General features: G+C 51.7%; 2 protein-coding genes across 3 annotated transcripts in view; one reads left to right on the top strand and one right to left on the bottom strand.

Annotated features, from left to right (window-relative positions):
• Positions 1–2,200: 2,200 nt before the first annotated feature.
• Positions 2,201–11,944, bottom strand: HSPBP1 (HSPA (Hsp70) binding protein 1). The gene is given in 8 exon segments (XM_032487812.1): positions 2,201–2,670; positions 6,058–6,169; positions 6,644–6,740; positions 6,850–7,005; positions 7,827–8,051; positions 9,774–9,978; positions 11,604–11,839; positions 11,842–11,944. Coding segments are annotated over 8 exon segments (1,209 nt in total). The 3' UTR covers positions 2,201–2,595.
• A 4,226-nt stretch (positions 11,945–16,170) lies between these two features.
• BRSK1 (BR serine/threonine kinase 1) overlaps positions 16,171–21,464 on the top strand; it is a 23,449-nt gene continuing 18,155 nt past the window's right edge. The window contains exons 1-4 of one of the 2 annotated variants that reach the window (XM_032487673.1): positions 16,171–16,306; positions 17,817–17,911; positions 17,998–18,083; positions 20,078–20,218. In XM_032487673.1, coding sequence (XP_032343564.1) covers positions 16,171–16,306; positions 17,817–17,911; positions 17,998–18,083; positions 20,078–20,218 — 458 coding nt within the window. Of the gene's footprint in view, positions 16,307–17,816; positions 17,912–17,997; positions 18,088–20,077; positions 20,219–21,464 lie in introns of those variants that run through there. The other variant, XM_032487674.1, reaches the window with a different exon arrangement.

Raw genomic sequence — 21,464 nt, 5'->3', positions numbered from 1 at the left:
AATCCTCTAACAGCATGGACTGAACAGACAGAACCCTGTTGGAAGGGTTCTCCTAGACTGTGTATCCGTGATCATGAAGGCCCCATCTGGCTCTGAGCCTCAGAATTTCCGTGCCCATGTCACAGGCCCACTGTAAGGGTCAGCGCTGAGTGTGTATAAGGACTTAGCATTATTTCTTTTTAACCGGCAGACTTACCTTTTTCATTTCAGGAACGTTTTATTGTTCCAGTTCTCTATTTCAAGGATGTCTGTTATGCTTTTGTCCTTCACATCCGTTAGCTTCTTTCTAGTTGCTTTATTCTTTGTCATATCCACCTGTATTCACTGATTATCACATGTCAGTAATTTGATTTTACAGCCGTGTCTCTTCTGGTCCTTGCCATTTCCAGTGTATCTCTTGCATGTGATACTTTTTGGTCCTTGTATCAGTTAGCTACTGCTGAGTGACAGGCAACCACAACCTATTATGTTCACAGCTTAGAGCTGCATGTGTGAAGTTTGGCGGGACTGTTCTGTTTCCCATGTTTTTTATACTCTGGGCACCAGTGGACATCACAGGGCACCATCTCAGAAGAAAAGACAAAAGCACCTCAGACCAAGACCAGTTGTGTTAGCACATTTCAAGTCTCAGGTTGCCTCATTGGCTACCATCCATTGGTGAAAGCAAGTCACATGGTCAAGCCCAAAGTCATGGGGCAGACAGCTACACCCCACCACCATGGAGTGAGAAAGTGTACTTCTCTCACGGAGGTGGGATGAGAGAGTGCCAAAATGCAGAACCATCTAACTTATTAATTACCACAGTCCTCAGTTTGTTTCTTTAGGTTTAACAGTCTTTGTCATCTTTGAGGTCTTGTTTTTAAATGGACCCAGGTTCCTATTCTTATAGTTTAAAGCGGTAGTGAGACACTTTCTTCTGTTCCTTGAGTCATCTTCTAGGTCAGGTTCTTTCATTGTTTATGCAGCATTTTGCTTGCTTTTTTCCACAGTACGATCGCATGGTTGCCACACTGTTCTAACACATAAGCTCAGGCACTGGGCTTTAAGCACCAAATGGAACCTGAGAAGCTGACAAGGTCGATCTCCTAGAACCTGGAAAAGCTACAGAGGCTTTAAGGACTGAAGTCTTGTCAGAGCACACAGGTAGACGATGCTGTTATTTGTATTAGAATTGGAAGGAGCTTCTTAAACTGTTTGGTGAGAACACTCATTCCTCACGTTTTCACATGGAGAAACTCCTATTGCTGACTGTCTTTCCTGGCCTCTCCACCCCTTCCAGGGGCTGAGGAATGACTTAGTGGAACGGATGGGCCTCGTGGCTTAGCCCCCAACTCTCTCTCCTCTCAAAACCAGCCTGCCCACTGTTCCAGCCTGGTGCCTGCACCCAAGGGGAAGGACTGTGCATGTCCAGTACTGCCTGTGACCAGGCACACAAGCATGTCTAATGCTGGGCTGACGTGTCAGCAAGACGAGTGCCGCTTTCTCAGATCTGCTTTAAAAGTGATGCAGATGATAGTTGATCTCCAATTTTCAGATCCTGTAGCTACCTTTCGATTTATCCTGAATTTGGGAAGGGGAGTGAAAATAATCAATCTCTCCATACAAGTAAATTCCACAGGAGAGGAATTAGACTGGCATCAAACGGGGCTAGGAAACCAGGATACAGGGAAGAGGAGCACAGCTTTGGAATTGGCCCAGGTCTAAATCTAGGCTATGAACTTGTCCACGGATCAACCACTCTGGGCTCAGCTTCCTCCTCTGGAATATATCATTAGTTACGACTCTTGGTTGTAAACGAAACCACCTCTGGCTAAACTGAAAAGGAATTTATTAAAGGAGGTGAGGCAGTTTCCCTTGTCCCAGGCCCGCCCCCCCATCTCTGAGAAGGCTGGAAAAAAGGCTGAGTGCCTCCATCCCTGGCACTGGACCGCCAGACCTCTAGCACTCGCTCCCGCCTTCGCCAGCACGGTCCCCAGGCAGGCACAGTGAGCGCTGATTGGCGGAGTTGAAGTCACGTGATGCGCCCCTGCACAGCATGCTGGGAAAGAATATGGCCTCCGCCTTAGGCGGGGCGGTGCGGACGTCTAAGGTAGGGATTCTTCAAACAGGAGAGTTAGACAATGGAGACCTAAGAAGGACGGGTGTCCCCCACACTCCCTCTCCAGAGAGAGGCAGGGAAGACAAAAGGAGACAATGGGTCTTGATTTTAGAGAGCAACACTTTTATTATTCCTAGGTTCTGCCCGCTGCCGTCCCGTCCAGGGCTCCCCAGGTCCCCTAAGATCGTGCCTCTCCTCCCTTCCCACAGCACCCTCCAGGGGAGGTGACAAAGGTGGCAGTGAAGGAGGTGGAGAAAAACACCTTTATTGGAAGAGCAGTGTGGACACGAGAAAGGGGAATGGAGTGAGTGCATGAGAGGGGTCCACGGAGCCAGCCCCTTTCTCAGCGCCCCTCCAGGGGGCTGAGCGGAGACAGGCTGGCACGCCCCAGCCCAGCACCAACAAGGCCCTGCTTTCCTTTGAGAGAGGGCCCAGTAAGTGAGAGGAGGCAAGAGGCCTGGGGTTCCCACCGAGAAGGGGTGAGAAGCCACCGGGTTTCACCGATCCATGCTGTCGTCCGTCGGGGTGGAGAAACAGGTCTGTAGCAACTTTTCGCAGAACTCCAGTTCCTCCTGCAATAGGGGGCAAGATGGGGGGCCCTGAGTGCAAAGGCCAGGCCCTGCCTCCAGCAACCCTGCATCCAGAAATGGCTCCTCTTCTCTCCTGCCCCCCACCCCAGCAGCTTGCCAGGGTTCTTCAACATCCGCTGAGATACATGACTCATTGTTTCTCTTCTCATTCACTTCTGGACTACTGAACTAGAACCCAGGGTCTCTCCGCCTCCATTCGCACCCTTCTGGTCTGTCCTCACATCAGCCCCCTCAGGCTATTTCTAATTCCCAGATATGACCAACCTTTACTAATTTCTACTTAAAACCCCTTCCATGGGTACAAATGCCAGAAACCAAGAAAGAAGCACGGGAGAGGTTGGTCTACATAAACATTAAAGTTGTCTACATGGCAATAAGATTCCAGAAACGAAAATGAAAGAAAAACAATTAGCAGTGAAAAATATTTGCAACTCATCACAAAGGGCTAACAAACTTAATACTTCAAGAGCTTCAATAAATCAATTGCAACAACTACCACCCAGTAGACAAATGGGAAAAGGATATGATGAGTAGTTCACAAGAAAGGAAAAAGACACCCAGCTTCACTCATGGGAGAATGTAAACTGGAGAATGTACAATGTAAGCTGGACTGGAATAGTGCTTTTCACATTAATCAGTTTGAAAAAAAGGTCAAACGGCTTGAGGCACCCTGTCCTGGCCAGGATGTGGGAAAGCTAGGCACCCTCACGGCTGGCGTGTCGACTGGTCCAACTTCTATGGAGAGCAACTTGGCCAACAGCTAAGGACATGGCCCCTAAGCCTGTAACTTCATCTTTAATCTACCTTAACCCAGTCTTTTCCTTTCTAGAAACTGTTCTGTAGACATACTCCCACATATAAAGTAATATGTGTCAAAGGTTATTCTTTTAGCAGAGCTGGCAGTAGTGAGAGGGTGGAAACTACCTCCACGTCCATGGAGAGGGGCGGTTACATGACAGAGGCTCTCCCTACTGTGCAGCTACATGAGGAAAGACGATAGAGCCATAGGCACGGACAGGAAATGCACTCCTGGAGACGGTGTGAAAGGGAATACAGCAAGAGCAGAAGGGAGGTCAGGATTGGCTGAAATTGCACAAAATGAAGAGAGGAAGAGGAAAAGACTTTCTATACACATTTCCTTGTATGTGCACAGGATATCTTAGGAAGGCCACCTGAGGAACCGGGAGAGGTACTGACTGGGTGCTAGGGGCAGGGGTAGGAGGGAGACTTTTCACTGTTACCCTCTTGTGCATCTTGAAATTTGAACCACGTGACTATGGGACCCATTCAAAAAGCATTAGTGAAATTAAACTCTACATGGGGCCCACAAACATACCTGCAAAAGAGGACCAACTAAACAATGATCTAGTCACCTTAGGAAATATGCAGTTATACATTTTTAAAAAATTTTGTTTCATTGTTTTGTTTTAGGGGGTAGCTAATTAGGTTTATTTATTTACTTTTAATGGAGGCACTGGGGATTGAACCCAGGCCCTCGTACATGCTAAGCATGTACTCTACCACTGAGCTACACCCTCTCCTCTGCAATTGTAATATTGAATTACACTGAAATTAAAGCAGACCTCTGTTTACCTATCTGGAAAGAATTCTAAGACACAGACACAGACACACAGGGGAGAAAGAAAGCCACATGAAAACAGAGGCAGAGATTGGAGTGATGGATCTCATCAAGGGATGCCAAGGATTGCCAGCAACTACAAGAAGCTGGAAGAGGCAAGGAAGGATTCTTCCCTAGCACCTTCAGGGGGAGCACAGCCCTGCTGACACCTTGGCTTCAGGCGTCTAGTCCCCAGAACTGTGAAGGACTAAGTTTCTGTGTCAAACCACCCAATTTGTGGTAATCTGTAACAGCCCTAGAAAACTAATGCACAATGTTACTTAAAATATCACTGCCCACCATTGTCACTAGTTTAATTTTTCTTTAGTATAGTTCTAACTCTTTGATGTCATATTATACACCACAGTATAGCTTAAGTTTTATATATATATATATATATATACACACACATATATTAGACATTATACTTGCATGCATATATATATACACACACACAATAGATGTGTTTGTATTTGTAAATATACATACGAGTGTATGTTTTCTGTTGCCCCGTGGGAACCACAGCTATATCCCTTTGCTCCTCACTAAATCCCTAGTACCCAGGTCGGGGCCTGGCCCGTGGGTGACCCACCCCTGATGAATGTGAGAGATGGAAAAATGACAGTTTCCACAGGTGTACACATACATCAAAACTTCTCACACTGCACACTTCCCATATATGTCAATTATACCTTAATAAAACTGTTAAAATTTTTTCTTGAAAACAGAGAAAAGGCATGTTGGATAGTTCACATGAAGCCTCCCTTACCAGGTCAACCCTCATGGTCTGGTACCAGGGTCTGGCACACCAGAGGCTCAGGGAACAAACACACGGATGTGTTGAGCAATGACAGACATGCTCCCTGAGGCCAGACAGGACCAGGGCACCCCCTGCCCCATGGCCCACAGGCACGTATCTCCATGGGTTCCTGTGACAAGGTTGGGGGCGAGCACCTGGGGGCGGGCACTGTGCCTCTCCCAGTCACCCCTACTCCGACACACCCAGTGCCCGGCACGCCTCTTGATGGTGTCCATAGAGGAATGGACTCAGCAGAACCGAGGTCCCAGAAGCGCAGCACGTTTGCAGTGCTGGGCTTTGCTGAAGTATTAACGCCTGGCTAGTACCTCTACGAATGACTAAATCACTGAAGTACAGTTAACTAAATCACTTAGTTGTTTAAATAATTAACTGATTATTTGAATGTAGAATTAGTTGCTCTTTATCACTTATTTGTTATTTATCTATTTAATTAAATATCAGAGTTGTTATTTATCACTTGTAACTTAATATCTATATAATTAAATATCTCTGAGTTGTATTGCCGCTTGTTACTTATTATTTAACTATCTAGCGAGTTATTTATTACTTGTTATCTACCACTTATTACCCTTAATCTAATTAAATAGCTAATGAGCTGTTCTTTATCACATATTTGTTACTTATCTATTTATTTGAATGTTTAATTGGTTGCTATTTATCATTTACTTGTTATTTATCAATCTAATAAAGTATTTGATTATTAAATATTTGAATGATATGACATAAATAGTGGTAGTAAATAATTTGGATAATAATTCAGTGAATTCGTTACTCTAAGAAACTCCCAGCCTCTCATCCTCCCCACCACCCCCCGGGTTCTAACACAGCACATGGCACAGGGAGGGGGCAGTGGACATTTGCTGACTGGAACCACAGAGGCCAGGAAGGCAGGGCCCCTGGCCCCGCCCCGGCCCTGCCAGCAGTGCCATACCTGGTACTCCTCGTGCTGCTGCAGCAGCTGGCAGCGGTGCCGCAGAAGCTCCTCCAGGCCCAGCTCAGGCTCCCGGCACTCCCGCACGCCCTGGGGGAAGTCTGTCACCAAGCTGCGGGACAGAAGAGCGGTCCTTGGGGCCTCCCTCTGCATGGGCCCACCCCCCACTGCTCCCATGGGAGCCTGGGCAAGTGGCTCCCCATGCTGCACTGGTTTCCCCATCTGCAACTTGGACTTCACTAACGTCCCCTCCCCACCCTACCTCAGGGACTTTGATGAGACTTGCACAAAAAAGGGCACTTAACATAGTGCCTGGCCCGGCGCCAGCGCCACACATGAGAGCTGCTGCCTGCTCGCTCTGCTGTCCATTCTGTCACTCTCTTAAGACTCTACTCTTCTTGTACTTCTTGTGTGCGCAGGGGAGCATGTGTGTAAGAAAGACTCTCCCTCCTCCCCAGGCTGCTGTCTTAGCCCCTAAGGTGAGGAAATGGGCTCAGACAGGGCCAGCCCTGGGATTCCTGCTCCCCTCTGACCTGATACCCTTAACCCCCGAGAGGGGGTGCCGTCCTCTCAGGCCCCAGCGCACCTGCACAGGGCTCCAAGCACATGCTCATGGAAGGGGCTATGTTCTGTCCGGATGAGGGCCACCAGCTGCTGGACCATCCCCATGGAGCACAGAGTCCCTGGAGAAGGGCCACAGGAGTCAGATGGGCGGTCCCTTCACCCATGCACTCCCCCACCTCACGCCCCCACCTCAGGAAGCACCCAGGCTCCGTGCCCTGGCTGCCCCACCTTTGTGTTCAGGGTGGCCCACCAGCAGGTTCTGCAGCAGGAATGCCGACTTGACCTTGAGCTTTTGCACCTGCTGCTGCATGGCCCGCATCAACACGGAGAAGCCGTCCAGGCGGAGGAACTGCAGCAGCCCAGCCTCCTGCTCCCGGACCAAGCCTGGGGGTAGGGGTGAGGGGGAAGTTGGGGCATTGAGGTCACAGTCATAGTCACCACTGTCACCACCGTCACCATCACCACATCACCACCATCATCACCATCATCATCATTGATTTCTATGGGCCAGGCTTTGCAAGCATTACGTTGAAGTATTTTTAATTGAGATATAATTCCATAGCCTGTACAATTTACCTTTTTAAAGTACACAGTTCAGAGAAAAACAAATACTGTTAGCACTTACATGTGGAATCTAAAAATATACAACAAACTACTGAATACAACAAAAAAGGAAATAGACTCACAAATACAGAGAACAAAGTAGTGGTTACCAGTGCAGTGGGGAGATGGAAAGGGGGAGGGACAAGATAGGGGTATGTTCTAAGTGGTACAAAAATAAAAACAAAAAGATAAAGGACATTGTAGTTTCCGTTGCTCCTAACCAGCATTCAGGACTGTGTTCTCTGGGAGAAGCCCGCTGCCATGCTTGCCAGGACGCTCAAGCAGCCCCCTCAAGAGCTGCCCCCCTCCCCACGACAAGGAACGATCAGGCCCCCGATGTCAACAGTGCCAAGGCCGAGAGCTCCGACGGGCCTACAGCACTCGAGCGGGGCCTCGGCCTGTGTGCTTAGGGTCTGGCTCTCTGACCGGCAGAGGGTGCGCTGGGCTCGCAGCTCTGTTCCCAGTGCCCAGCAGAGTCCCGACAGGTACTGGAAATAAATCAACAAACAAGAGCCCTCTCCCTCTACCCTCAAGCAGATCCGCTGGCTGGTGCTGGCCCCTGGGGACCTGAGCTCCTGCCCAGCAGCCCCCGGGACACTCACAGGAGATGGCGAAGAGGGCCTTGACACGCACGGAGTCGCAGGTGTCCCGGTCCAGCAGGCGCAGTAGCTTGCGCAGGGCGCCGAGGCCCAGCACCTGCTCCTGGATGGCCGCCACGTTCTGGCTGCACGTGCCGATGAGCTGCGCTGCCCGCCACCGCAACCCTGCGGCCCCCGCCTCCAGGTAGCGACCCACCAGCAAGTGCATGCCCGACAGCTGGCAGAAGTCTGTGTGGAGAGAAGAGAGCAGATAGGCCAGGTGTGATGGGCTGAGCTGTGTCCCCCCCCAAACTTATGTTGAAGCCCTAACCCCCAGGGCCTCAGGATGTGATGGCACTTGGAGACAGGACCTTTAAAGAGGTGATCAAGGCGAAATAATGTCACAGGACAGGGCCTCAATCCAATATGACTGGTGCCCTTATCAAAAGAGGAGGCGAGGACACAGACGTGCACAGGAGAGACCACAAGAGGACACGGCAAGAAGACCCCCAGCTACAAGCCTCAGAAGGAACCAACCCCCGGGCTTCCAGCCTCTGCGAGAATAGACTTCTGTGCTTTAAGCCCCCAGTCTGCGGTCTTCGTTACAGCAGCACAAATGGACTAACACACCTGGTGAGGCTGAGGGGAGCCTGCCTCCAAAGGCTTGCTCTCTCCCAACTTGGGGGGGTCCCTCCAAGGCCAGTGTGCAACATCAGCATTTGGAGGGTTAGGGTCCCAGGCTCCAGCCCACTAAATGCCAGTTCTGACCTCCCCGTCTTTGTGACAACTGGAACATCCCCTGCGGGAGAAGCACACGCCAGACCAGAGGTCACCGAGCAACAGCCCACCACTTGCTTTCGTAAATAAAGCAGTGGCGGTGAGCTTGAGAGTTCCTCAACAAGTTAAACGTGGAGTTACCATGTGACAGCTCCTACACATACAACCAAAAGCATCGACAGCAGAAACTTGGACAGATATTTGTATGCCAGTGTTCACAGCAGCATTACTCACAGCAACCAAAAGGGGAATTGACCCAAATGCCCATCATCTGATGAATGGGTAAATAACATGTGGCCTATCCACACTCGGGAGTACCAGCCAGCCACAAAAAGGAATAAAGTTCCGATACAGACTCTGACATGGAAGAACCTTGAAAACGTCACACTCAGTGATGGAAGCCAGTTGCAAAAGGTCACACGTCTATGATTCCAGGTACATGAAACGTCCAGAACAGACAATCAACGCCCTCAATGACTACACCACGCCCCTCCAAGTGGAGGTGGTGACTCGTCCTTCCACTGGCTCCAGGGCATTTAGAATAAAATCCGCCGCACCCACCATGGCCCACGAGGCCCTGTATGCCCAGCGTCACCTCCTAACCCCTGTCCCTCACTCACTCCACTCTGCTGCACTGGCCTTCCGGCTGTTCCCGCATGTGCCAGGCACATTCCTACCTCAGGGCCTTTGCACTGGCCGATCCCTCTGCCTGGACTGCTTTCTCCAGAGCTCATCCCATGCATGACTCACACCCTCACTTCAGGTCTCTGATCAGATGTCACCCCTCGGGAAAGCCTCATCTGAGTAACCCATCAGAACCACCTCCTGTCTCTTACTCTAGGGGGTGGCAATGGATTCCCAGCAGACCAGGGCGAAACGGCCAGTTTCATATAGCATCAGGGAGATGGTAGACTGAACCTGGTATCATCATTACATGGGGTAGCATGGGGACCAAGGAGGGAGGGACAGGGCAGTCCCACTAGGGGCCCGAGTCGGAGGCAGACTGGAAGGGTGAGGCTGGAGGCTGGGAGGCTGGGAAAGAGGCTGGATTATGGTCCCTGAGACAAAAGACAGGGGCTGGGCTGCAGTAAGACTCCGGAGCTGAGGAGGAGGCAAGAGACAGAAAAGAGATCAGGAGGCCAAAGGGGTAGGACCCTGGCAGCCGGACCCGCACCGGAGAGGGCCTGGGTGTACCTGCAGCATTGTCCATGTTCTCACACAGGTCAGCCAGCAGCTCAAGGGCCCCCTCACGCTCCTGCTGGTCAGCGGCCAGTTCAGCCTCACCAGCCGAGGAGGGCGTGGGCTGGGATAGCACTCGGAGGCAGTTCTTCATCTGCTCCACCTCCTCCCGCTGGCCCCGGAAGGCGGCCGACATGGCCTCCTGCAGCCACTGGCGCCTCTGGGGGACAAGGTGGGGTAGGAGGGTGGGGGAAAGAAGCAAAATGTATCAGTAATTAACGCATGAGTGACGGTCACTAATAGTAACAGCCAACAGAGAGCTGACTGTTCTGCCACCAACAGGTTATCTGTCGAGCACCCTTTCTATGGACAGACTCTTTTCTAGACAACAGACCTATGGAGAGACTGGTTATGGGGTGTGAGAGAAAAAGAGGATGTCAGGGAATCCTTGGTTTCTGTCCTGCACAACTAGAAGAAGATGGGGAAGATGGCAAGAGAAGCAGGTGTGGAGCAGGAGGAATGGGGATGAGAGCTCATTCCTGAACATCTAAGTTTGAGGGACCCATGACATGCCTAAGGCTGCCTCAAGTTCAGGGAAGAGGTCCAGGCTGGACCTGCATTTCTCAGCCTCGTCTCTACTGACACTTTGAGCTGGACGGTTCTGTGGTGGGGGCCATTCTGTGCATCGTTGGGTGTTGAACAGCATCCCTGAGAATTGACCACTAGCTTTTTTTTCGGCCAGGCTCCATGTTAAGTGCTTATATGAAGGCTCTGTAGTCGCAGTCCTGGATAAATTTGGGCAAGATGTTTGTCTTTCTGTGCCTGTTTCCTTCCTTACTGTCCTAAAGGTTCAACGACATTGTGGTTGTAACTGAATTAGCACAGTGTTTTGTATACTGTAATCACCATGGCCAAGTAAGCATCATATGTAACAAATATTGCTGTTAATGTCCAAAACAACCCTCCATGGTATTATTGTTTTCTTTTCTTTCTTTTTTTTATTGAAGTATAGTCAGTTACAACTTCTGGTGTACAGCATAATGTCCCAGTCATGCATACATATATACATATATTCGTTTTCATATTCTTTTTCATTATAGGTTATTACAAGATATTGAATATAGTTCCCTGTGGTGTACAGAAAAAAAATGGTTTTTATCTATTTTTATATATAGTTGTTAACATTTACAAATCTCAAACTCTCAAATTTATCCCTTCTCACCCTCTTTCTCCCAGTAACCATAAGACTGTTTAGTAAGTATTGTTATCCTCACTTCACAGATGAGAAAATAAGAGGCACAGAAAGGTGTGGCTTGCCCCAGGTCACACAGTCAGCCATCTGCATGGCCTTAAGTCAAACCTAAGTAGTCTGTCCACAGAGCCTGTGCTCTTAATAACACTCTGCTGCCTTCAGGAGCACTTGGCTATGCGCCTGTGTGGTGTTCTGCTTCAACTGGAACCTTAGAACTGCCCTGGGAAGTACCATTGTGAATCTTATTATTAGCATCAACTTGCAAATGAAAAACTTGAGGCTCAGGAAGATGAAGTGATATACCCAAGGTCACACAGCTGTAAATGCTGAATCCAGGTCTGTCTGGCTCTGGAGAGCCCTCGCTTTTACTTTTCACCATGAGGCTATTCTGCCTCCCAGCAGATATTCTGCCTCCCAGCACAGTGCGGGGATCCAGAGATCCGACCTTCAGTCTACAATAACTCCATCAAGCACAAAAAATACAATCTACTAAGCCTTCACCCCTGGACTCCCGCCCTTCCCCAGGGCTCACTTCCCAACATATCTCTGTCCCCACACCTCTCACCCCAGCTCATTAGGTCCCCACCCTTTACCTCCTCACTCATGGGTTCTGGAGGGGGGTCTGGCACTTCAGAGCCCGCCGTGATGGCCATCTGCAGCAAGCCTTGGAGGTTTCGTGGTGGCGGGGGATTGCCCGAGCCCCCTGCGGAGGAGCCGCTGCCCCCAGACGAGCAACCCTGGGAGGCTGGGGGCAGCGCCAGGGGAAGGCGGCTGCCCCCAGAGCCTTGTTCCGCCATGGGCAGTTTGCGAAGAAGGTAAGAATGTGTTGTGGTAGGGGATGGTCACCGCTGAGGTAGCTCTGGCGTCCTGACCGGTCGACTCCTGGGGGTCTGCTGAGAAGGCGGCGTTTTAGGGGAGCTCGGAGGCCCCCCATGACCCCAAACCACTGGGTCCACACCTCCCTTCACCACGGCCCGTTTTCCTTCCTTCACACCAACAGGACCCTTCCCCAAAGTTACAAGAAGCCCCTCCTTCTCTCCCTAGCAACAGGCCCCACCCACTCTCCCTAGCAACCCCTCCCCCATCTCCACTGCAGGCGTTCCTGTCTCTTAGCAACCCACGGCCTGCACAGCAACAAGCCTTCCCCTTGGTCTTCTTAGCAATAAGTCTCCTCCCTTCTTTCGGAAAAAAGGAGCCAGAGCGGGGCGCACCTCACCTCCCTGGGCCTTGTGTCGCCGCCGCTACTAAAGACAGAGTCGCCTGCACCTGACCATGCTGGGCGCCGCCATATTGACCGGAAATACGCACGGTCCCACCCGGAAGTTCCTGGCGCAGCCACCCGACTTCGGGCCGTAGCTGGGCGGGAGGCCTCTTTGCCCGGCTCTTAAATCCTTCCCACCTGGCCCGGCCAGACCCCTCACACAGGCCACGCCCCTCATGCTCACGCTCCCACCTAAGCCCCGCCCCAGGCCCGGACCCCGCCCCTAGTGAGCCCCACCTCCTCATCCTCATTGCAAGCTCCACCCCTTCCCAGTGTAGGCCCTGCCCCAGGTCTGGCTCCTCTTTAGCTTGACCTCGTCCACACCCACGCCCCTTACCCCAGTTCTAAACTCTGCCCTTCCCCGCCACTTCAGGCTCCGCCCCTGTTCTAGACCTTTCGTCCTCTCCCAGCTAAGCCCCGCCCCCTTCCTGGCCCTGCCCCACCCCATGGTTGGCAGTTGTGCGGTCCCGCACCTTCGGGGCCTTCTTCCGGACACCTGTGCCCCCATCCGGTCTTTTACTGGAGCCTGGCGTTCTCCCCGCTAATACCTGATCCAGGCAGCCTTTGGCCCAGCCCATCCCTCCCTTGGCCTCAGTTTCCCCGTTCTACAAAGGAGGCTGCCTGTTCTTGGCGCCCTTTTATCAACCAGCATTTCCCTAGTGGAAACTTCCCTGGGTCCTGCGAGGTGCAGAAAAGGGGATTCTTGAAGCCTAGAAGTAAAACGCCCAGGCAATGTTTAGGTTCTGGAGGCCTGCCTGCATCAGATTTGGGGCTCAGATCTGGGAATGTGCCTCGTCTGTGGAGGTGTTGGCTTTGGGCTGGGCTTTAAGAAATTCTTGTTCTAGTCTGACGTCAGAGGCCCTCCTCTCTAGTAGAACATTGTACTCGACTCTGGTGGAGCCCACAGCCACAAATATATTGAGCACACTGCTAGGTCTGGGATGTGCTGGGTGATCTTCTGGACAGAGATGAGAAAACCAAACATGTAAGCGGTGTGTGTGTGTGTGTGTGTGTGTGTGTGTAAAATCTGCTTTCTTGCATTTTCCAGCTTTTAGAGGCTTCCTGCATTCCTTGGATTGTGGCTGCATCACTTCAGCATCTGCTTCTTTCCTTATCCTGGCTCCTCCTCTGACTCTGATCCTCTTGCCTCCTTCTCATAAGGACCCTTGTAACTACATTGAGGACCCACCTAAATAACCAGGATAATATCCCCACCTAAGGTCTTTAGCTCAATCACATCTGCAAAGTCCCTTTTGCCATGTAAGGTGACGTATTTACAGGTTCTGGGAATTAGGATGTGGACATCTTTGGGCGTCCATAATGCAGCCTACTATACCTAAGTACAGCTATGTAGATGTCCACCTATTGATAATACTATTAACATATATTATTATACATAATACCACTTATCATATATGTATATATAACATGTAACTGCATATAACATTACATATATAAATATACATATAATATAATGGTGGCCTAGATGAAAACCCCCCCAGGTACCCTATAAAGGCCATAGCCTTTACAACAATACTGTTAGAAGGGTGATCGTATAATTTTTTCATCCATAGCAAGACACTTCAGAATGAAAACAGACCCTTTTAACAATTACAGAATAGTAGGCATAAGCCAGGACATATAATCACCCAGTTTCTAAGGTCCTATGTGATGTGTTTCCCCACCTCATGCCCCCTCACTGCCCCCTTTAATGTTCCCATAACATACCAGGCACACACCTGCCACAGGGCCTTTGCACTGCTGTTTCCTCTGCCTGGAAGGCTCCTGGCACTTTATCCACATGGCTCTGACTCTCATTGTCCTTCAGTGTTCCTTCACTGACCAGACCTCACTTGACACTGTATCAAAAATCATCCCGCACACCACAAAGCCTTCCTGTCCCCCTTCCCTGCTTTAGTCTCCTCTTTGTCACTGATCACAACTCTGTAACATACCATATGTTCTGATTGCTTATCTTACATATCAATCACCCGCCTCATCCGTTGTAGTGGGAGCTCCACAGCACAGGGATTTTTGTCAGTTTGGTTCACTGTTGTGCCCTCCCCACTGGGAACAGTGTCTGGCTCAGATATGGCGCTCAGTATAGATTCACAGAATGAAAGTGGTGGACTAGGAGATTTAAGGCTCATAGATACACTGGATAGGTGATCTGGGGATACAATGGGTGCCTAACACCCTTGGGAGTCTGACATAGGGGAATCCCAGATTACACGGAAATCTAGCTGTGCACAGTTCCGCCGATGTGCTCTAGTGGGTATGTATGATCATAGTGTAGCCCACATGAAGATCTAGGGAATCCTGTGCTGGGCAAAGAGAATAGACAAGGGCCTAAAAAAATACACAGGGACCTCAAGGGGTTCTGGAAGCTTCTCTGTAGGACTGAGGATCCTAAATGAAGATACGGAACCAAGATGATCTGAAAACACGCACCCTAGGCTATAGATGGATATGGGCCCTGATGCTAGTGCGGAAAGGGGGCCTGGGGGTCTGGGGAAACAGAGATGAGTCTTGGAGCAGCAATAACCCCAATTCTTTCCCTCTCTCTGCTTCTGTCTCCTTCTTCCTCTGCCCCTCCAGTCTGTCCCATCTCCCCCCACCATTCAGCCCTCCACCTGCGTAGACCTCCCCATCTTTTGTGGTCCTCTTGTCTCTCCCTCTTTGTTTCTCTCTCTCAGGAGCTCTCCCTTTCTACATCTCTGTCTCTCTCCACTCTCCCTCTACCTGTCTCTCTGTTTTGTCCCTCCCCCTTGTCCCTTTCCATCTCTCCCACTTTCCCCTGCCCTCTGACCCGCCATCCTCCCCCTGCCCATCTTCCCCCAGCCTCACCTTTACGTCTTGCCCCTCTGCCTCATCCCTCTATTTTCCTTCATTTCTCTCCCATCTTTCTGTCTCTCCCTTAAATTACTCCATGTGTCTCCCTGTCAGTTTTCTCCCTTCTCTCTTTCCATCTGTTTCTCCATCTCCCTCTGCCTCTATTTCCCCCGAACTCCCTGTCTTTCCAACTCTCTTTCCCTTCACCTCTGTCTCTCTCCATTTCTATCTCTGCTTTCCTCCATCTCTGTGTCTCTCTCCACCACCTTCTGTCCTTTTTCCATCTCCCTGTCTCTCTGTTCCTCCTGCTCTCCTTCGTTCTCTCCTGTCTCTGCCTGCCTCTGTGTTCCCCCACCATCTCTCCTGCCCCAGCCCTGTTTCTTGTCATCTGTCTCTTTCTCCTTCGCTGGGTCAGGCTTCATCTCCCTTTGTGGAGCTCCCACTCTGCTCCTGCCTGTGTGCTCCGCATCTCTCTCCCTCTATCGTCTCTCTGCATCCCTCCATCCCTCCCTGCATCCTCCCACCTCGTCTCCATCCCTCCAGCTCCCAGGCCCGCCCCCTGCCCCGCTCCCCCTCCCCCCTCCGAAAGGGTTAACTTTGGGGAAGGGCCCGGAGTCCCCGGATGGTGATGTCAGCGTGCCGGAGAGAAAGGACGAGGTGGCGGGGGGAGGCGGAGAGGAGGAGGAGGCGGAGGAGAGAGGGCGCGTGGGGGGGCGGGGGGGACCTCGGCCTGCAGCATCCGCCGGCCCGCACCTCAGACCCCCCCGGCGGGGGGAGGCGCAGGAAGGGGGGGGCGGCCAGGGACGGGCTGGGGAGGGGGGGCCGCGCAGCACCCCCGGGCTATGCTGACTCCCGGGGCCTGACCCCCCCGGGCCAGCCCCCCCTCCCCCAGCTCCGCTGCCCACCGACTGGGGGGGGCCCAGCCCAGCCCCCTGGGGACCCCCGGAGAGGTTGGGGGCAGCCGGGGGGGCCGGAACGGAGCAGTCGCCGGCCCCCACCGGAGAGACGGGGCGACCGGCCGCAGGGGGGGCGGCCGGGGGACCGGTCGGGCCGGGACCAAGGGCACCATGTCGACCGGGGGCAAGGAGGGGGGCGGGGGCTCCCCCGCCTACCACCTCCCGCACCCACACCCACACCCACCCCAGCACGCCCAATATGTGGGTCCCTATCGGCTGGAGAAGACGCTGGGCAAAGGACAGACAGGTGAGCCAGGGGAGGGGACACCTGGGGCGGGAGCAGGGGAGATGGGGGGCAGAAGGCAGGACTCTTGGGTATCAAAGGGCAAGGGCTGGCCATCCAGACCCCTGAGTCCCCCACAGAGAAGGGACCTGGGACCCAGACTGCCAGGTCTCCAGGATGGAGGGGGGTGAGGGCTCAGACTCCGGGGTCCTGGGGAGGAGGAAGCTGGGGGCCTGGACTTCTAGGAGGAGGTGGCTGGGACCCAGAGGCTCCTACCCTTTGGGAGCAGATCTTGGGGGGTGCGGTTGGGGCCACAGTGGGAAAAGGAGGCGGGCCTGCAGCCAGGGTCCAGGCTCCGAGCTGAAGTACGTGCTGCAGTACAGCCGCAGGCTGGGGTGAGGTGCCGGGATGGGAGTGCGCCTCAGGGAGCTGCTTTCCCTCTGCACTGTCCTCTGGCCTAGGAGGACCTCACACGCTCCTGACAGGGGGAGTGAGGCTGGGGCGATGGGATCTACAGCATTCTGCCCCTTCTCCAGCATGCTGGCTCAGTGTGGGGACCAGGAACGGAGAGTTGGAAAGGTGGATGCAAGAAAGAGGCAAATCCCCCAGGAGTGGAATGGTGGGGGCAGGGGGGAGGTGGTCATCTTTTGGTTGCTAACCAGCCATGGCCTCTCTCCTGCCAGGTGGGAGCTGGGTGGGTATAAGGTGGGAGCTGAACACCTGTGTCCTGGCAAGAGGTTCAGGGGCAAGGCCGGGATCTCTGTGAAGCTGAGGGCCAGGGCCGGCAAAGTGTCAGACTCCGTATCACAGTGCGGAAAGTGTGAAGGTGTTGCTGACCTGAAGTCATGAGTGGCGGGGGAGGAAGGGGCCATGGGCCTGGACTTGGGGGTCTGAGGGAGGAGGAGCTAGGGGGTCTGCATTCCGGGTCTGTGGTTTAGGGGCTTACCCTTGGGGTTTGCATGTTCCCAGCTACAGCTGCTATTAAAAAAAGAGCAAAGAGGATTGAGAGGTCAGGATTTGAAAGAAGGTGGAGGAGGATGGTCTGGAAAGGGGGCAATCATAAGATTATATTCCTTGGGAGACATGGTGTCTCCAGAAGATTAAAGGGCAAAGAATTCAAGGAAGTGATGGGTTGAGAGAGAGGTTTGAAGGATGCAGATTGAGGGAGACAAAACTATGGGGACTCAGTGAGGCCTCCACATACGTGGAGAGATGAACTTAAACGGGCACACTGGAAGGACGGAGAATCAGAGTGAGAATTCAGGGTGCTGCGTGTGGAGGTGGAGGGGAGGCAGGTAGGTGGATGGACAATCATAAGGAACAGAATTGAATAACAAAGAGTAGGAAGAGAATTGGGTTTTGTGGGAATGGCCACTGCCAGCCCCCAGGAGTTCAGGTCAGGGTGATTCAGGTCACCAGTTAAACAGCCAGCAGGGGAAGGAGGAGGAAACAGGGTGGCAAGGGGGGCTTAGGAGCCAGACGTGGGGAGAATGCTCTGGGAGCACACCCCACATTTTCAGTCCCACTCCTCCAGGTCTGGTTAAACTTGGGGTCCACTGCATCACGGGCCAGAAGGTCGCCATCAAGATCGTGAACCGGGAGAAGCTGTCGGAGTCGGTGCTGATGAAGGTGTGTCTGTGTGCTGGGGTAGGGGGAAGACTCTGGGGCTCTGGGAGGGAGGGAAGCCATGCTGACCTCCATCCCTTTTCCCTCAGGTGGAGCGGGAGATCGCCATCCTGAAGCTTATTGAACACCCACATGTCCTCAAGCTCCACGACGTCTACGAGAACAAGAAATATTTGTAGGTATTTATGGACGCCCAGCCCTGCCATGTGCTCTCCTCAGGTTCTTAGGGTGGGACATTTCCAGAAACAAGGCATGGAGGGGCCTGGAGAAACCTGAGCTCCCTGGCTGGGCCACTGAAGGCCCAGTCCCTTCCCTACTGTGCAAGGACACCTTCTGCATACACTCGTAATCCTCCTTGTTCCCACAGTGACCTGGTCTGACACTAAGGGCCGATTGTACCCCAGCAACAGGACAGCTAAGCCAGAGTAGGGGACAGAGGCTGATCCTCCCCCTTCCCCCGCAGTCCCTCGCCCTGCTGTGCTGCAGGGAACACTCTATACTGGATAATCTGCCAGACTCAAGTTGCCAAGGGCAGATCGTCTCCCCATTTCCTCAGGCAATGGGGCCTAGCAAAGCCCCAGGCCCGTGAATCCTGCCTCTTCCCACTCGGGATCATTGGAGGCCTCCCCTCCCTCAGCATAATTCTGGGTGCTATGACTGGACACCCCAACAATGGGTCTCCTTAGGAGTTGTGAGTCTCTCTCAAAGTCGATTACCCCCCAGGAAGGGTGGGGGTGGGATCCAGCTGTCCAGGCTCCAGACAATAGGCCTTTGTCTGGATTCTGGTGACCCAAGGGACAGCTGGGCTGGGCAGTGGAAGAGGGAACAACCCCATGCCCCCACCACGCAGTCCCCAGGTTGAAGTGACTCCAGTACCCATCGCATGCTAGGGTGGTTTCCCCGGGCAGGAAGCTGCCCGGCCCCTGCAGGTGCTCACGGGAATTGTAGCCCTCAGGCTTCCCCAGGTGTGGTGGCAGGGAGGGGCCGTTTGTGCAGATTGGTGGAGTAAGGGAGGGAGGGCCCCATGGGAGCCTGTGCTTCAGAGAGGGACCTCACCTCAGCCTTCCAAGAGCTCATAGAAATTGAGCTTTGTTTTCCAGGGGCTGATGGGAATGAGATTTAATCTCCCATGGCCTGATGGGATTTGTAGTCTTTAGAATCCAGGTGGCTGATGGGAATTGGGAGTCTCTGTGTCCCAGGGGCTATGGGAGTTGGGAGTACTTCACCCCTCAGGAGCTGAAGGGAGTTGTAGTCTTGAACTTCACAGAAGCTAACTTAGATTGGTGCACAAGGCAATCGTCATGGCCAAGAATTAACAACAATTGGAGCTTCTTCTTCCCAGAGGCTTATAGAATTCAGAGGCTTGGCTTCCAAGGGCTACTGGGTGCGGGGTGGGAGAGAGGGCCTTTATCTGCCATAGTCCTGTGAGAATTGGGGGTCTCTGTCCTCCAAGTGCTAATGGAGTTGCCTTATCTCCTGAAACAACTAGGAGTCAAAAGTATTAACACCCCTGAAGTTGACATGGGAGTCTGTGCTTCCCAGGGCTGATGGGAACTGAATTTTGGCTTTCCAGAGGCTGATGGGAATTAGTGTCTCTTCTTCTCAAGGGCTGATGGGAACTGAAGTATCTTCCTCCCAGGAGCTGATAGGAATTGGAGTCTTCATCTCCCAGGGGCTGATGGGAGTTGTAGTCTTCACCTTACAGAAGTTGACAGTTGAATTGATGCAAGATGCAAATGTCATTGCCCAAGAACAGATTAGCATTCCATTACCCGCATCCCAGAAACTAACGAGAATGAGAACTTTGGTTTCCCAGAGGCTGATGGAATTACAGGGTTTTATTTCCTAGGGGTCTATGAGAATTGGGATCTCTGACCTCCAGGTGCTAATGGAATTGCCTTGTCTCCTGTGGACAACTATAAGTCAAAGTGGTGACCCCTGAAGTTGACAGAGGAGTTTCTGCTGACCAGGGCTAATGGGAATTGAGTTCCTGCTTCCTGGAGGCCAATGAGGATTGGAGTCTCCTCCTCCCAGGGAACTATGCAAATTGGGGTTCTCTGCCTCCAGGGGCTGCTGGGATTGAGGTCTTGTGCTTTTGGAAGAGGGAGACCAGGTTCTTTGGTCCTCCACATGCCCCTTCCAGCCCTCTGCCCCCTCCATGTCCCCCAGGTACCTGGTTCTGGAGCACGTGTCTGGAGGTGAGCTCTTCGACTACCTGGTCAAGAAAGGGAGACTGACCCCCAAGGAGGCACGGAAGTTCTTCCGCCAGATCGTGTCAGCGCTGGACTTCTGCCATAGCTACTCCATCTGGTGAGAGGGCAGCTTGAGGGGAGGCCGGGATGAGCGCCGCCCAGAAGGCAGGCCCTTGGGAGCACATAGCAGACTGACTGGAAGCCGGTGTGGCACAGCCCCCAAAACAAATCTTGTATCTCTTTTTAAAAATTGTGATGTAACTCATACATCATAAAATTCCCCCCTTTAAAGTGTACAGTTCAGTAGTTTTTAGTGTATTCACAATGTTGTGCATCACTGCAATGTGATTTTAGAACATTTTCATCACCCCAAAAATCCACTAACTGGTCACCTCTCCCTCCACCCTGCGCACAGCCCCTGACAACCACTAACCTACTTTCTGTCTCAATGGATTTACCCATTCTGGACATTTCCTATAAATGGACCCATACTTTATGTGGTCTTCTGTGGCTGGCTTTTTTTTAAAGAGTGGTTTTTACTTTTTATTAATTTATTTTTAATTTTTTAAGGGAGGTACTGGGTTTATTTGTTTTTTATTTATTGCTTAATGGAGGTACTGGGGATTGAACCTCGTACATGCTAAGTACGCACTCTACCATGGAGCTCTACCCTCCTTCCACCCCCAGCTTCTTTCACTTAGCAAAACGTTTTCAAGCTTCATCCATGTTGTAGCATGCATCAGTACCTCATACCTTTTCATGGCTGAATAATATTCCATTGTTTGCCTATGCCACGTTTTGTTTATCCATTTACCAGTTGATGAACATTTTGTCTGTTATGAATACTACGGACATATGAACATTCACATACAAGTTTTGGTGTGTAGCTATTTTTTCAGTTCTCTTGGGTACATACCTAGGAGTCAAATTGTTGGGTCATACCAGAAGTCTATATTTAGCTTCTTAAAGAAGTGCCAGACTATTTTCCAAAGTGGCTGCATCATTCAACATCCTCACCAGTAGTCTATGAGGGTTCCAATCTCTGTACATCCTTGCTAACACTTGTTATTATCTGACTTTTTGATTATAGCCATCCTAGTGGGTGGTTTTGATGTGCATTTCCCTGATGGCTAATGATGTAAGCACATCTCTTCATGCACTTATTGGCCATTTATATATCTTCCTTGGAGAAATATCTATTCAGATCCTTTGCCCATTTTTAATTGAGTTATTTGTCTCTTTATTATTGGAGTTGTAAGAGTTCTGTATTCTAGGAACAAGGGGTAACTCAAGGAGTAACTTTTAAGAGATATTTATTCTAAGAACAAATGTTTTATTAAATGTTAATTTTTCAAGTATCTTCT

Source organism: Camelus ferus, chromosome 9 (assembly GCF_009834535.1).
Source record: "Camelus ferus isolate YT-003-E chromosome 9, BCGSAC_Cfer_1.0, whole genome shotgun sequence".
NCBI classification, from domain to species: Eukaryota; Metazoa; Chordata; class Mammalia; order Artiodactyla; family Camelidae; genus Camelus; species Camelus ferus.
The sequence above is the reverse complement of the archived record's forward strand: the minus strand, read 5'-3'. Positions and strand labels throughout refer to the sequence as shown.